Source organism: Pelecanus crispus, chromosome 6, assembly GCF_030463565.1.
Source record: "Pelecanus crispus isolate bPelCri1 chromosome 6, bPelCri1.pri, whole genome shotgun sequence".
NCBI lineage: Eukaryota > Metazoa > Chordata > Aves > Pelecaniformes > Pelecanidae > Pelecanus > Pelecanus crispus.
In genome coordinates, this window is record NC_134648.1 from 12,770,701 (window position 1) to 12,786,017 (window position 15,317).

Sequence of the window (15,317 nt, forward strand, 5' to 3'; positions counted from 1 at the left end):
GCTCTGCTCTTGCAGATGCTCTTGCAGTAATGTGAATATTGTTAAATGCAGGAAAGTGTCATTATATAAAAATTCTGGTATGACAAGTACCTGTCACAATTATGTTCACCTTATGCAACAATTATGTGCTCAAAACTTACTTTCAGGTAGTTCATTCAAGATTTTCTGTAAAACAGTCTAATAGGTAAACTGTCCTTAATGCTTATGGGTACGAGATGGGGAAACCTATCTTGAACAAACTTCATCCCAGATAAGATGCGACATAACAACTCCTCTATGACGGCACCCTTTAAGGCTTATATAACCCTTGGGACACTGGCACACTGTGTTGAAAGCATTAGGAATGAGGTTGGCTCTGGGAAACTGGAAGTTCTGTAGTATCATTTGTTTGGACTTGCCATCTATACGGTTCAAGAGTTATTACATGTATCACTTTCTCCCAGTCATCTGAATCATGAGTCATACAAACTGAAAGCGGAAGGCATATGTGTGAACAAAGCAGATGTGGATGTTTCTGGAGTTTGTCGTCAGGTTTACCAACCTCTTGCTTTCTGTCCTGACCCATCTAGGACAGATAAGTTTGATTCTTTGGCAAGTCCAGGTAGCTGCTACCTCAGCAACAGTCTAGGACTGAGACCCGACTGTTAAAGGATAAAACCTCACACTGCTAAGTCTCTGGAAGTCTCCCATGACTCAAACTTCCACCTACAGCTAAAAGCCTGGCCATCTTTGTTTTGTTTAACTGAGCAGGAGCAAGAAAAGCCTGCCAGCTGTGCGCTTAGCATGATAAATATATAAAAATGTCTCTCAAGAATCCTGGTTGTCCATGGGTTCCCTGCAGGACACCCTGCCACAGACAGGCCAGTTAATAGCTAAAAGCACATGCAGAGATAGAAATAGTTTCCAAACTCAGAAAGCAAACCTGAAATTGGATACGTACAGACAGGCTCTTGGAGCTCAAATAGCAAGTCTCCTCCTTCGGATCTGACTGCAAGCTCAGGACCACTATCTATAATCATCTAATTTTTTACCTCAATCAAATTTGAAATGTGGTCTGACTGAAGGGAAACCTAGGCTTAAATAAATTTAGTAAATAAAAACAAAACAAAGAAACCTTATGAGAATAGATATACGTAAAACTATCCTTCTATGAACGTGACAATCAACTGTAACTCACACTCTAGGCCTCTAGAACTGGGGCTCTGTGGTGGCTGAAGCACAGGAGCAAACAGCGAAGGAAAGAGGCAGCCAAGCTGCCACCATTAACGGGGTACGCCACTTGCGCAAATTTCCCTTCTTTCCTAGGCCCTACCGCCAACCATGTGGCGTAACAGCTTTCGCGAATACGGATGCTGCACTGCGGCGATGGCACAGTTCAACCAAACTTGCCCCCTCCTCCGCCCACTTCGACGTTAAGGCCACCCCCTTTCTCGGTTGTGATTGGCAAGACGGGCGGAGCCCTTCGCGGCGATTGGCGGCTGCTGGACGGAGGTGGGGTAGGTTGCGTGAAGGGTAATAAAGTTAGTAGCGCTGCCTCGGTGCGCTTTAGACGCGGCAGCGAGTCGGCTCTCTATGGAGGTGGCGGAGGGAAGCGTTGGGCCGTTGCTGCTCCTGCTGTGGTGACTCGGAGACTCGCCCTGTCTCGCGCGCTCCCCCCTTCCCCTCCCCAGCCCCGGTCCCCGGCTCCTTTCCCCTCCCCCCCCTTCTCTTGCCTTTTCCCCTGCCCTTGGTAGCCGCCGGGACCCGGGGAAGCTGACAAGGCCTTAGGGAAGGTGAGAAATGCCGGAGTAGCGGGAGAGTAATTTCGGGCCGGGAGAGAACGGGTACTGCTGCAGCTGCCGCTTAAAATGGCGGCTGCCCGAAGTGGCCGCCATTTTCTCGTCGGCTTCTTCTTGCTTTCTTCCGCACAAAATGGCGGCTCGGGTCGATGGCCGCTCCTGCTGTCTGCTTTCGGATTACCGTCGATGCTAAGCGAAGGGGTAGAGGAGATCGGCAGCCCCTGCTAGGCGCGGAAGGGAAGCTGAGCAGAAGCGTTTGCCGTTAGAGTTTTGAGGTTATCTGCAGCGAGGGAGATGGGGTCGGGTAGTCCCGATTCGTAGCTTTGCTTTTCGGGGGATCAGATGGGCTGCAGGATCCTCATCTCTAGCTGCGGTCTCTGGGGTCCCTGGGTGCCCGAGAGGTTTGCCCTTGGAGGGGAGTAGCCTTGGTACGCATAACGGGCTGCGGTCTCAGGATCTTTTCGGATCCGCATGCGGGGGGCGGGGAGTGTAGCGGTTGTTTGTTTTCAAGAGTCGGTGGGAAGAAGATTTTTTTTTTTTTTTTTTTCCCCTTCGTTCATTTACTCCTGTCTCCGCTTCTCGTGGAAGGGAGAACGGACTGCCGAGAAGCCGTGTCTGTCGGCAGCTGCCTCGCCTCGCCCATGTTTCCTGTTCGGGCTGGGGCGGCGAGTAAAGCGAAGGCGCCGCTTGAGCGGGGGTGGTGGTGCGGGGGGGGATACTGACTGCTTCCCCCCTCCCACCCTTTCCGGGCGGACCGGGGCGGCTGCCGCGAGTGGAGGGCGCCGTTTTCCGCCGGCGGCGGAGGAGCGGAGCCCGCTCACCTCCCTCGCAGAGAACAAAGAGCCGGCCGGGCTCCTTGCGGCGCCTGAGCCTGGAAGCGGGCGGCGCCCGGTGGGGGAAGGGGAGGCGGCTGGGTGCGCCCGGAGCCGCCAGCTCCATGCGGCAGGGTAGAGCCTGCCTCCTGCGGGGGGCGCCCCTCCCGCGGCCCTTTTGTTCGGCGGCAGCCATGTTGGGAGCCGTTCCTCGTGCCCGCGCTGGCCCCTCCGCCTCGGCGAGCGGCTGCTGCCGGGGTGCGGAGGTACCGGCCACCGCTGCCTGCACGGGGAGAGGTGCGTTCTGTTCTGTCGGGCGTTTCTCAGGCTGGCTTTCCGACGTGGTGACTGTGCTCAGTACTGTAATGTCTCGGAGCAGGTCTGTGATGGACCCTCAAAATGCCTGTGGAGATGAGCTTTCTGCTACGTGAGCAGTGCAGTGAAATTTTTCTTCCTGCTGCTGTCTTGCAAGCTAAAATTTCCTTTGAGCTATATTAAGTGCATTTTGTGATCTGGTGCTTCTCACTTTGAAACTTCACTACTTTGTCCTGCCGTAATTAATCATAGTTTGTAAAGCATATCAATAAAGGATTCAATTAACTATGCTGTACTAGCAGAAAAAAAACCCCTTTTTTTCTGCAAGTGCTTTTGGGGGGTTAACAGGGTAAATTTGAGGCTGTTACGTTCTCAGTCCGTGATTCCCTTATCTCTCCTCCCTCACCCCCGTTGGAAAACATGGCTATGGTGATGAAATTGGCCTTTCTGTGAGTATCCTGAGTATTGCATAAATAAGGATTTTCTTACCATCTGTGAAGTACAGTGTTTGGGGGTGCCCCTTTCTCTAACAAACATTTGTACTTTTATAATAAGTTAGATACTATGGCTGCTAGTAAAACAACTATAATATGAACACTTGATTTGTCTTTCTAGGTTTTGTTTTTCCCCACCCCGTCAATTTAATTTTATTCTTTTGAAGATTCTTCGTTGTCAAGCCGCCAAAGTGGAGAGTGCGATTGCAGAAGGGGGTGCTTCTCGTTTCAGGTACTAGAGCTTTGTTCGTTTGTGTGAACATTTGGCAGTGGAAACTGTCCTTTGAGGAGAATTTAAATTTGTCTTGCGTTTATACCAAAAATGACATGTAATTGAAAGCATTGGGATTTTGAACTTACACAAGATTACGTGGTTGTTTTTAACAGTGCTTCTTCAGGCGGAGGAGGTGGTAGGGGTGCACCTCAGCACTATCCCAAGACTGCCAGCAACAGGTATGTCACCTTGCTCTTCGATTTGGCGTGATTTTAAAGTCAGAGACTGCTTGATGGTGAACACTGAGTTGAAAATAGAGTGTCTTTAAACTCGTACAAGGAATACCTACTGAGTTCATGACATGTTAATATCCTCCATTCTGGTAGGATAACATACACTCTGTTGAAAGTGTGCGTCATGATACAGTGGTATGAAGTGCACAGACTTTTTCATGCATTTTGCTTCAGAAGTTTAGAGGAAGGGTGTTCTTGGGTGTCTTCTTATTGTTGAGTGACTACTATGCAACAGATGTGGCTATGTTGGTAGGGGTAAGTGCGTGGTCTTAGCAAAGCTAGTAACAGAATTAGCTTGAGTAAGGTAATACTGAAAGGTTAAAAGGTCAGTTCTTGAAATTGTTTCTGTTTAACAATCATATTCTTAAAAATTTTACAGCGAGTTCCTGGGGAAAACCCCAGGGCAAAACGCTCAGAAATGGATTCCTTCACGAAGCACTAGACGAGATGACGACTCCGCAAATGACAAAGAACGACATGATGCAATCTTCAGGAAAGTAAGAGGGTAAGTTCTTTATAAGATTTTTTTTTTTTCTCTTGCTGTTTTCTTTCGCAATATATAGCCCAATAAATGGGCTGGAGGAAAGGAAGGCACGTAAGTTCTGTGGTGGTGGGGTGTGTGGGCATGTACTGCCCTTTGGAGGGAATGAGGCAGAAACTGATAGGCCAGCAGCAGCAAACACGTGAGAAGTAATTCTTGTAAGAGGATTAGTCTTTTCAACAATACTTCACATTTTAAATACCTCCCAAAAAATGGTTGAATGGAAAATTGCACTGTTCAATTTTTGTTTAATAGACTTAAGAAATAAAGGTAAACTTGGGTCTAAAGTTACTTGTAGCACATTTACAAGATCTGTAATCTGGATTTTTTTGTTTGTTTGTTCCTCTTAGCATACTAAATAAGCTTACTCCTGAAAAGTTTGACAAGCTATGCCTTGAGCTCCTCAATGTGGGTGTAGAATCTAAGCTCATCCTAAAAGGGGTCATACTGCTGGTAAGCTAGCTGCATTTCTTTTAAGTACAGCTTTTTTGCATGTTAAAAATAAAGTGGTTGGCTGTTTTTGATGGGATAGAGAAGTAACATGGCTAATGTGTTTGATAATCCAAATGTACAGAAATATAATGCTTGCTTTTTCTGTAAAAATATACATATATACTGGGGAGGAAGTAGATTAAATGCTCTTTCTTTTTTAGAAGTCTCAAGAATAACTAAATATGGTTGGGGATTATTTGTTCTGGTTTTTGGTGTGGGTTTGGGTTTTTTTTTTAATATATATAATCTAAGATGCTAGTTAGCAATCTTGGTTCCCTGGCCCCTGTGTTTCATCTTCCTGTTCTCCTGATGAACAAGCCTGATGGTCCCAGAAAAGCTACCACAGGTGACCTCTTCGTGGTACACTGATTTAACTTAATCATGTCACTTTGTTTAGTCTGAGATCAGATTGGCGATACTAACTTCAGTGTTTTGATGATAAACTTCAAATTTGTCCCGTTTGTTGCCTAAGGATTATAGAAGCTCTTTGGTAGCATAGAGTAGCTCTTTTCCTTTGCTTCAGCATTAAGAGTAGTGTTAAAGCAAAAGCCATTATTTCTGTATGTTTGGTGAAATAGCAAAAAATAGTTCATGTCCTACATCACATAGAGTGGTAATATTCCATTGTGTGTCTTGCAGCTCGCTTTCCTAATAATGTTTACATCCTAGTACATGCTACCTTACTCAAATTTATTTAGATCGTAGACAAAGCCCTTGAAGAGCCCAAGTATAGCTCACTGTATGCTCAACTATGTCTGCGGCTGGCAGAAGATGCACCCAACTTTGATGGCCCATCAGCAGAGAGTCATCCAGGACAGAAGCAAAGCACAGTGAGTATCTCTCAATCTGGAATGATAAATTTTGCTAGCATGTATATTGCACTGATTAGCCTAATTGTTTTCTTTGTGCTCTTTTCTTAGACATTCAGACGCCTCCTAATATCTAAACTTCAAGATGAATTTGAAAACCGAACCAGAAATGTTGATAGTAAGCTTTAAAACCACTTTAATACAGAATTTATTTATGTTCTTTTTCCACAGCCATGTTAAACAGGCTTTTTTGTTTTCCAGTCTATGATAAGCATGATGGTCCCCTCCTCCCTGAGGAGGAGGAACAGAGAGCCATTGCCAAGATCAAGATGCTGGGGAACATCAAATTCATTGGAGAACTTGGCAAGCTTGATCTTATTCATGAATCTATCCTTCATAAGTGCATCAAAACAGTGAGTATTCAGATTGGGTGGGAGCTGAGAGCAAAATAGGACTTCTAAACTAAAAAAATACAAAATTTTATGCTGCTTTGGGAATCTTTGAGCATAATGTTTCCTGTCAGTTACCTACCCCCCACTGTTTGAAATAATCAGTCTTTTGGTGTGATTAAAAAGTAAAATTGGCTTTGGTCAAAGCCATGGGAACTATCTCCAAGTGAAGATCTAGTTTGGCCTAGAGAGGAGTGCCACAGGTACTTCGAAGTACATAAACTCACAAGTAATAAGTACTTCAATTAGCAATTCTTAAAAACTGATTTTCAAGTCTGTTTGTCTTCAGAACAAGATGAAGTACTTCGCATGTCCCTGTGTAAAAAGTTGTCACTGTAAATTGTGATTTATAATATGTTGAAATAGCTAATTGCCTTTTAATATTTCAGCTTTTGGAAAAGAAGAAGAGAGTCCAACTCAAAGATATGGGGGAGGATTTGGAGTGCCTCTGTCAGATAATGAGGACAGTGGGACCTAGATTAGACCATGCAAAAGCCAAGGTATGTGCATATCTGCTGCAGTCATTAAACTAGCTAAATTCTCTGGCGAAGACTTTAACTGCCTGAACCTTCTGTATTCAGCATTCTATTCATAAGTACAAAACTGAGGTCTTATGTTCAGAGGGCAAGAGTGCCAACTGTTGCTCCTGCATCAAATCTCTTGATAATGAAAGGAGGCAATCTTTGAAATGGTTTTAAATGTCTTTCCAGAATGCAGTTATTGGGAAGTAATAAAAGCAAGAATGTTGATTCTCTAAATACTGCTTGAAAAGATGTGGTGAGGACCTCTATTCTGAATACCTCTAGGTGATCTGACAGATGTATTTTGGACCTTGACTTGAGAGTTCTGAGTGTAAACTTGAAATGGTGTTGTAGTAATGAGAATTTAGGCAGGTTTTCATCTTTGACTCGGGTGTCTTAATGGATTAGCTTTCCTTAAGCTCTACTGCCATCAAGGAGATTGAAATGGCAGTAAAGGGCAGTCTGTTCTATTACTTGATCTTAGATGTCTTGAATGTGGTCACCTTTGCTGAAAATATTCAAGACAGTGATAGAATCAGCCCTCACTTGTAACATCGCTTTTGTTCCCCCAGTCCTTAATGGATCAGTACTTTGCCCGTATGCGCTCCTTGATGTCAAGTAAGGAATTGCCAGCAAGGATTCGTTTCCTGCTGCAGGTACGATGATAAAATAGCTTACTGCTTCCTTTTTCTTGCAAAGTTGTCTTGAATCCTTTCCTAATAATTTGTTACGTTCCAAGGATACTGTGGAGTTGAGAGAACACAACTGGGTTCCTCGCAAAGCTTTTCTTGACAATGGACCAAAGACTATCAATCAAATCCGTCAAGATGCAGTAAAAGTAAGTGTTGTATCTAAGGTCTTGTGCTTGACTTTTGCTTAAATGTTGAAGTGAATCCTTAACGCTCTTTACTCCGTGTAACAAAACTTATGCTGTGCGATTACAAATAGTTCTCACAGCACAGTGTGACAATAAGGGGTTAGGGGTTAAAATCAGATGGACTTTTATAGTTCAGGCCTGAAAACTTGACTTTCTCAGGGACTATTACTCCAAACTGACCAAAATTGTAATTCCTGTTTCAAAGGATCTGGGAGTTTTTATTCCTGCTCCTATGTCTCAAGGGATGAGAAGCGACTTCTTTCTGGAGGGACCCTTTATGCCACCCAGAATGAAACTTGACAGGGACCCACTCGGAGGGCTTGCTGATATGTTTGGACAAATGCCAGGTACGCTGAAACTGCAGGACTGATGTGATGACTGCGGCTGTACTGTATTGAACAAGAACTAAAATTGTTTTTTGTGTCCTTAATAATACATACAGGTAGCGGAATTGGTACTGGTCCAGGAGTTATTCAGGATAGATTTTCACCCACCATGGGACGCCATCGTTCAAACCAGCTTTTCAATGGCCATGGGGGTCACCTCATGCCTTCTGCTCAATCCCAGTTTGGAGAACTAGGCAAATCTTTTCTGAAAAGTCAGGTAAGGAAAATGTTGTTCACAGGGTGACTACCGCATGTTTAGAAGCTCTTCTACAGATGCGTATGTTATGGATTATAGTCTGCTTATGTTGAAAGACTTCCTCAGATTCAATTCTGATAAGAACTGAGGCTCAGCTGATACAAAAAATTCTAAACCACTTTTTAAATTATGCAAGAGATGCAAGGAATACACTTTTTTCTACTGCAAGAAAAGGTGCATGTGGCTTTGGTGGGTCAGAATGGTGTGTTTTATTTAAAAGATAGCCCTGTTTTTAGGGATAGATGCTACTCTCCCACCACCCCTGCTCCTTCTTTCGCCCTTCCTGGCAAATAGAATCTTTGTTCCTCTGGTCCCTCTGGTACTACTTACCATATGATGTACGCCACTCCATCATCTGCACTTCTTTCTCTATATCTCCCTTTCTGAAATAGGGGCAAAGCCAGCTCTACCATAACCAGAATCAGGGACTCTTATCCCAGCAACAAGGACAGTCGAAGGATATGCCACCTCGGTTTTCTAAGAAAGGACAGCTTAATGCAGATGAGGTACATTACATGCCTACATTACTTAAAGCCTATTCTAAATATTGCCCAATGATTATAGCAAGACGCGTTATTATGAGGACTAATGCTGGAACTCTTGCTCCTTCTCCTCCTCCTCCTTCTTCGTCCCTTCCTCTTTCACCTTACCCCTCACTTCCCTTAGGGTATCCAGCGTCCTATGAGCAAGACTGAGATATGAGGGCAATTTCTTGGGGTGTCCCTTCCTTCCCCCACACCTCCCCAAGAACACTACTCTGACATCAGTTCCCATGCATCATATTGATAACAATACATTTAATTAAAACTTAGAAAATCCTGAACTTTAGAAACTTTAGAAACCTTGAAGTGCTGGACCAGGCTACATTTTTGTTTTTTTAAAAGAACTGGCTAATAGGCAAAATGTCAAATGCAAAGTAAACTGCATTGTTATTTTGAGTGTTAACCAGACTTGTATCCTGATTTCTGAGCAATTGGTAGAGTTTTGTCTTGGCTGTAAAATACATCAGCAAACATGCTAAGTATCATCTCGGGTCTCTAACATACTGCATCTAAAAGGAGCAATTCCAGATCTTGATACCAATGGAACTAAATACCAGTAACTTGAGCAAGTTGCCATTCATTGAGTCATGCTTTTGGGGGAAATTTCAGTACATGTGTGGCTTAATCTGTATTTGAGTGCTAACATCGTAGAAACGGAAAAGTAATGCTTCAGTGGGATCAGTTGGTATGAGTCCGTGGCTGTGTATTCTTGGTCAGAATACTTGAAACAGTTGAGTTTTTTCCGACTTACCTGTTTACAGATTAGCCTGAGACCTGCTCAGTCTTTTCTAATGAACAAAAACCAAGTGCCAAAGCTTCAGCCCCAGATAACTATGATTCCTCCCAGTGCTCAACCACCACGCACTCAGACACCACCTTTGGGACAGGTAAATATAAAAATTACTCTGTATTGTTGGATATACTTGATTTCTTCATGCATGTGAGATTTAGACAGAATTTGACTTTCATCTGTCTTCGTACGTATTTAGTGTTCTTAAACTTGATACAAATGTAGGTAGACGTGTACTGTAAAGAAACATTCTGGTACTATATTTTTCAGCCTCCTCAACTTGGTCTTAAAACAAATCCACCGCTTATACAAGAGAAGCCTGCAAAGACCACCAAGAAGCCACCTCCTTCTAAAGAAGAGCTACTTAAACAAACTGTAAGTTAAGTATGGAATAGTGCTGCTTGAAGCTTTGTATATGCTCATCAAAAATGAATGTTTATACTTTTTTTTTTTCTTCTAGGAAGCTGTGGTGACTGAGTATCTGAATAATGGAAATGCTAATGATGCTGTCAATACTGTGAGAGAAATGAGGGCTCCAAAACACTTCATTCCTGAGATGTTGAGCAAAGTAATCATCCAATCCCTAGATAGATCAGATGAAGACAAAGAGAAAGCAAGTACTTTGATCAGCTTGCTCAAGCAGGAGGGAATAGCCACAAGTGACAACTTCATGCAGGTACTGCAGTCTAATAGGCTCACAGTCCTTGTTGCTTGGCTGTTCGTGATGTTTAGCTTGCATAAAGGCAGTGTGCAAATTCTTCTAAGTCCAGTTGATCTGAGGAGGTAAAAACAAGATACAAACCTGTGAGGGGTGTAAGAAGTGATGAAAGGAAGAAATGTAGGCACAGGATTTCAGGAACTGGAAATGGGGAACTTCTTTGCAAGTGATTCAGTGCAGAAAAGAAACGTGAGGCTCCTATGTAGTAAGAGTACTACTGTGCACGAGAACAAAATTACTTCAGAATTTCAACTTGTGTGTCTCTACCATTTCTTAGGCATTCCTGAATGTATTGGACCAGTGCCCCAAACTGGAGGTGGACATCCCATTGGTGAAATCCTACTTAGCACAGTTTGCAGCCCGTGCCATTATTTCAGAACTGGTGAGCATTTCCGAACTGGCTCAACCACTGGAAAGTGGCACCCATTTCCCTCTCTTCCTGCTTTGCCTTCAGCAGTTAGCTAAGTTACAAGATCGTGAATGGCTAACAGAATTGTTCCAACAAAGCAAAGTGAATATGCAGAAAATGTTACCAGGTAAGAGTTGCCACATAGCTGTTATGACACCTCATGTTAGTGTATGCAAGATGTTCTTTCCTTTAGTTTTTTACACCAGAGTAAAATAACATACAAGGTTAACTTGATGCAGTCAACTGTCATCTTTCTTAAGAATGGTGTTTCTTAAGAGGTGGTTAGACCATGAACCATTGATTATAGGTTTTGATTAGCACCAGTACTTAAGTGTGTCTGTCTTATTTACTTGACAGAAATTGACCAGAACAAGGACCGCATGCTGGAGATCTTAGAAGGGAAGGGGCTTAGCTTCTTGTTCCCGCTTCTGAAACTGGAGAAGGAACTGCTAAAGCAAATAAAATCGGATCCATCCCCTCAAGCCATCTATAAGTGGATTAAAGATAACATTTCACCCAAACTTCATGTAGATAAGGGATTTGTGAATATATTGATGACCAGGTGAGATGCTATTTTGATGTAGTTCAGGCACATGTTTTGTTAAGGTACCAATAAGTCACTCACCCTGTAAAGGCAGACATGTAGCTCTGTGCAGAAAAAGATACAGTACACAGGGAGATAAATTGCTCTGGGTGGACCTCACCTGTATTAAACACCCATTGTATTTGAGAAGAAGAAAGGCAAGTCTCCAGGCTTGCATCAGTGTGAGGGGAAGGAGAAGTCTAGACCCGTGTTTTCTTTTTCTAAAAATGTTTCAGAGCCATAACAGAAGCAAAGCTAGGATTTTTGTGGCACAGTCAACTGCAGTACTAATCCATTGTGCATGCACTAACTGGTGATAGAAGCAGGAGGGTATTTTTAGTAATAGCTAGCAAACAGAACTTGAGAGTACTTGTGTTGCTGTGTGTCCTGGTTTTGGCTGGGATAGAGTTAATTTTCTTCCTAGTAGCAGGCATAGTGCTGTGTTATGGATTTAGTAGGAGAAGAATGTTGATAACACGCTGATGTTTTTAGTTGTTGCTAAGTATTGCTTATGCTAGTCAAGGACTTTTCAGCTTCCCATGCTCTGCCAGGTACCCAAGAAACTGGGAGGGGGCACAGCCAGAGGAGTTGATCCAAACTGCCCAAAGGGCTATTCCATACCATATGACATCATGCTCAGTATATAAACGGGGGGGGGGGGGGTGGTGTCCGGGGAGCAGCGATCGCTGCTTGGGAACTGTCTGGGTATCGGTCGGTGGGTGGTGAGCAATTGCATTCTGCATCACTTGCTTTGTATATTATTACTATTATTATTGTTGTTGTTTATATTGTTATTATTAAAATTACTACTTTACTTTATTTCAATTATTAAACTGTTCTTATCTCAACCTAGGAGTGTTTCTCACTCCTCCAATTCTCTCCCCCATCCCATCAGGGTAGGGGGAGTGAGCGAGCGGCTGCGGGGTGCTTAGTTGTTGGCTGGGGCTAAACCACAACACTGTGTTAGAATGTGAAATAATCTAGCTGCTTATCAGTTTACAGAACTTAACTTTTTTTTTTTTGTCCAGTTTCTTGCAGTATATTTCTAGTGAAGTAAACCCACCTAGTGACGAATCGGATTCTTCATCTGTTCCATCTAAAGAGCAGCTAGAGCAGGAAAAACAACTGCTTCTTTCCTTCAAGCCGGTAATGCAGAAGTTCCTCCATGACCATGTTGATCTGCAAGTGAGTGCTTTATACGCACTCCAGGTGCACTGCTACAACAACAACTTTCCAAAAGGTATGTGCATCAAGGCCTTACCTGAAATTCAACTTGTGTCTGCTTGCTTGTCTGTGTATGGCTTTCAGGTTTGGCACTACATTTCTTAGGGTCAGGTAAGCTGTTCAGAAGGCTGTAAAGCTAACGAAGCTTAAATTTACTTCTGTAGGCATGTTACTGCGCTTCTTTGTTCATTTCTATGACATGGAGATCATTGAAGAAGAAGCCTTCTTGGCATGGAAAGAAGATATTACTCAAGAGTTTCCAGGGAAAGGCAAAGCTTTATTCCAGGTAAATTTGGTAACATTAGAGTAGAGATTTGTGCCCTTTGCTGCACTGGAGTGTTTGAGAACATGTTCAAACGGTGTTTAAGACTTGTTAATATGTAAAAACTTCAGGGAGTTTTTCACTAGGAAGCAGTGAGGCAAGATGAGCTAAGTCTTTTTTTCTTTACTAGAGACCTACATTTAGTGCCAAGCGTGGCTGAAAGATTTTTAAAACGGGAGAGAAAAAAAGCAGTGTTCTGCAGAAGTATGTAGTGGGGAAGTAATTCCTGCTGCCTTAAACCAATTTTATGTAACTGCAGGTAAACCAGTGGCTAACCTGGCTGGAAACTGCTGAAGAAGAAGAATCTGAAGAAGAAGCTGACTAAAGAACCAGCCAAAGCCTTAAATTGTGCAAACATACTGTTGCTATGATGTAACTGCATTTGACCTAACCACTGCGAAAATTCATTCCGCTATAATGTTTCACAATATTTAAAGCAGAAATATGTCAATAGGATATCTTCTGCAAAAGGTTTTTGTAGTATGTCTTAATAGTCGACAATAAAAATATTTTAGAGTATCTTTAATGTTTAGGTAACAGTGTATTAGCAGCATGCAATAATTACATCATAAGTTCTCGAGCAGAAGCAGTCTGTTGCAAGGGTCTTCTTTGCTGCCAGTTATCATAGGCTGTTTTTAAGTTAGAAAACTGAATAGCAACACTGAATACTGTAGAAATGCACTTTGCTCAGTGTAATACTTGAGTTGTTGCAATATTTGATTATCCATTTGGTTGTTACAGAGAATCCTTAACTGTAATCGATGGTTGTTGCCGTAATAGTATATTGCCTGTATTTCTACCTCTAGTAATGGGCTTTATGTGCTAGGTTTTAATATCCTTGAGCCTGGGCAAGTGCACAAGTCTTTTAAAAAGAAACAGTTTACTTGCACAAAAACTGATCAGCTGAAGAGATGGTTTAGTGCCCTTTGGAAGAGGTTTTTGTGGGTGTGAAACATGGCATGGTGAGCAATTTGAATTGGTCCCTCTATTATAGTACTGAAATTAAGTCTACTTAATTTATCGAGACATGTTCATGCCCTGATTTTATATACTTGTATCTATCAATAAACATTGTGATACTTGACTTGTTTCTGAATGTCTCCCAGCAGAAAAGCTTTGACTGACAACTAGTTTACTTACGGAAGGAAACATCAGTGGGAGTTGACTTAGACTGGGACCATCTTAAGATTCTTTTTGTAATAATTGTCTTAACATGCAAATGAATTCTAAATATGGTCACAGACAAGATTAGACACTACAGATTTGCTGTGACAGGAGGAAAATAAAGAAATTCTGCTGAAGAAAGGGTAGGAGTTTGCCTTGTGGTCCAGTGTATGCTTTATCAGTGAGTATGTGCTTTTTAACTTCCTAATGCTTTGAACTTTCACCAGGTCACATGCATGTTTTTTTTAATCAAGTGGCACTGACTATTAGCTGCCTGTGTCTCAAATTGGCAACCCCCCCACAAAACAGTTTAATGATGTTGCATTGTACAGGCTTGAAATTTCATCTATTAAATACTCAAAATACCTTACTTCTAGAACCTTGTCCCTAGTGAATTTTTTTCCTCATTGATAACTCAGAATTTCACTGTTGAAAGGTGATGTATTTGTAATGGCAAAACAGTAGTGTCTCTTGGACTGAAACTTGTTTTTGCCAGTGCTGGAAGTGCTTTAGACTACATACTGTCTTTGCATCGTGGGGGATGAAAAAGTGGAGCACAAGAAAACTACCCGAGATCATAAAAGGGCTCGATTTTGAGGGGAGGGATAGCTTGCATTTATGCACCTTACAGTGTTGTGACTGGGGGAGCGGGTCTGGTTCTCTCATTTCTCTGGCAATTTGCTGTGAAAGGCAGGCTTCCTAACCTACAGTTACAAAATACTGGCCTCTTGTTTACTTGTAACTCGGATTCCCTCAGCAGGCTTCTTCAGATGCCTCGCTAACTTACTGTACAATGTATAGCCCAGTAAATCAAGGTACTGCGCTTCTGTAAACCCAGTGACAAAAGGTACTCAACTTCTTGATTTGCTAGCAAAAATTCCATGACACTTAGACACTGTCTCTGCATTTCAGAAATGTGACGTATCTAGCAGTAAACAGGAGAGCAGGATATTTCTGTGGGTTCTGGTTCAATTAAGAGAAAAAGGAAAGCACTTAACTACCTTGAAGTGATTTGAGGTCGTGAGCTGCCTGCTTTTGATGTAGCTGCAACTTCCGTGTAACAGTGAGCAGTGACATAATGGGGTCTCAAAAAAAGTTCTTAATGGTATGTTGTTCCTCCCAGTCATGACTCAGAGTAATCTTCAGTTTATAAAGTATTTCCTCTCCTATCTGTAATGCTACATCTACAGGGATTGCAGGGTTTACCCCTCACTTGATGCCCATTCTCAGGTAGATAAAGATGCCTTTCAAGTGGATGTCCTATATGCTCATTAAGGTTCTGCAGTTAAATACCCTTTATTGGGATAGAGGAGTGTAAGTATAGTTTC

General features: G+C 42.6%; 1 protein-coding gene and 1 non-coding gene across 2 annotated transcripts; both read left to right on the forward strand.

Annotated features, from left to right (window-relative positions):
* The first annotated feature begins 1,349 nt into the window (after nucleotides 1-1,349).
* EIF4G2 (eukaryotic translation initiation factor 4 gamma 2) lies at nucleotides 1,350-13,957 on the forward strand. The gene is made up of 23 exons (XM_075712405.1): nucleotides 1,350-1,619; nucleotides 1,734-1,772; nucleotides 3,567-3,631; nucleotides 3,787-3,852; nucleotides 4,286-4,411; nucleotides 4,798-4,900; nucleotides 5,638-5,769; nucleotides 5,860-5,926; nucleotides 6,010-6,161; nucleotides 6,587-6,697; nucleotides 7,291-7,374; nucleotides 7,458-7,556; nucleotides 7,801-7,942; nucleotides 8,038-8,198; nucleotides 8,630-8,743; nucleotides 9,541-9,666; nucleotides 9,840-9,944; nucleotides 10,030-10,245; nucleotides 10,565-10,823; nucleotides 11,054-11,258; nucleotides 12,308-12,519; nucleotides 12,668-12,789; nucleotides 13,085-13,957. Exons 1-23 carry the CDS (start codon nucleotides 1,350-1,352, stop codon nucleotides 13,148-13,150), a joined length of 3,042 nt encoding a protein of 1,013 aa, XP_075568520.1. The 3' UTR covers nucleotides 13,151-13,957.
* LOC142593870 (small nucleolar RNA SNORD97) lies at nucleotides 8,785-8,945 on the forward strand. Its single transcript, XR_012831168.1, has one exon. It is a non-coding gene; the product is annotated as a small nucleolar RNA SNORD97 (small nucleolar RNA).
* Nucleotides 13,958-15,317: the final 1,360 nt, after the last annotated feature.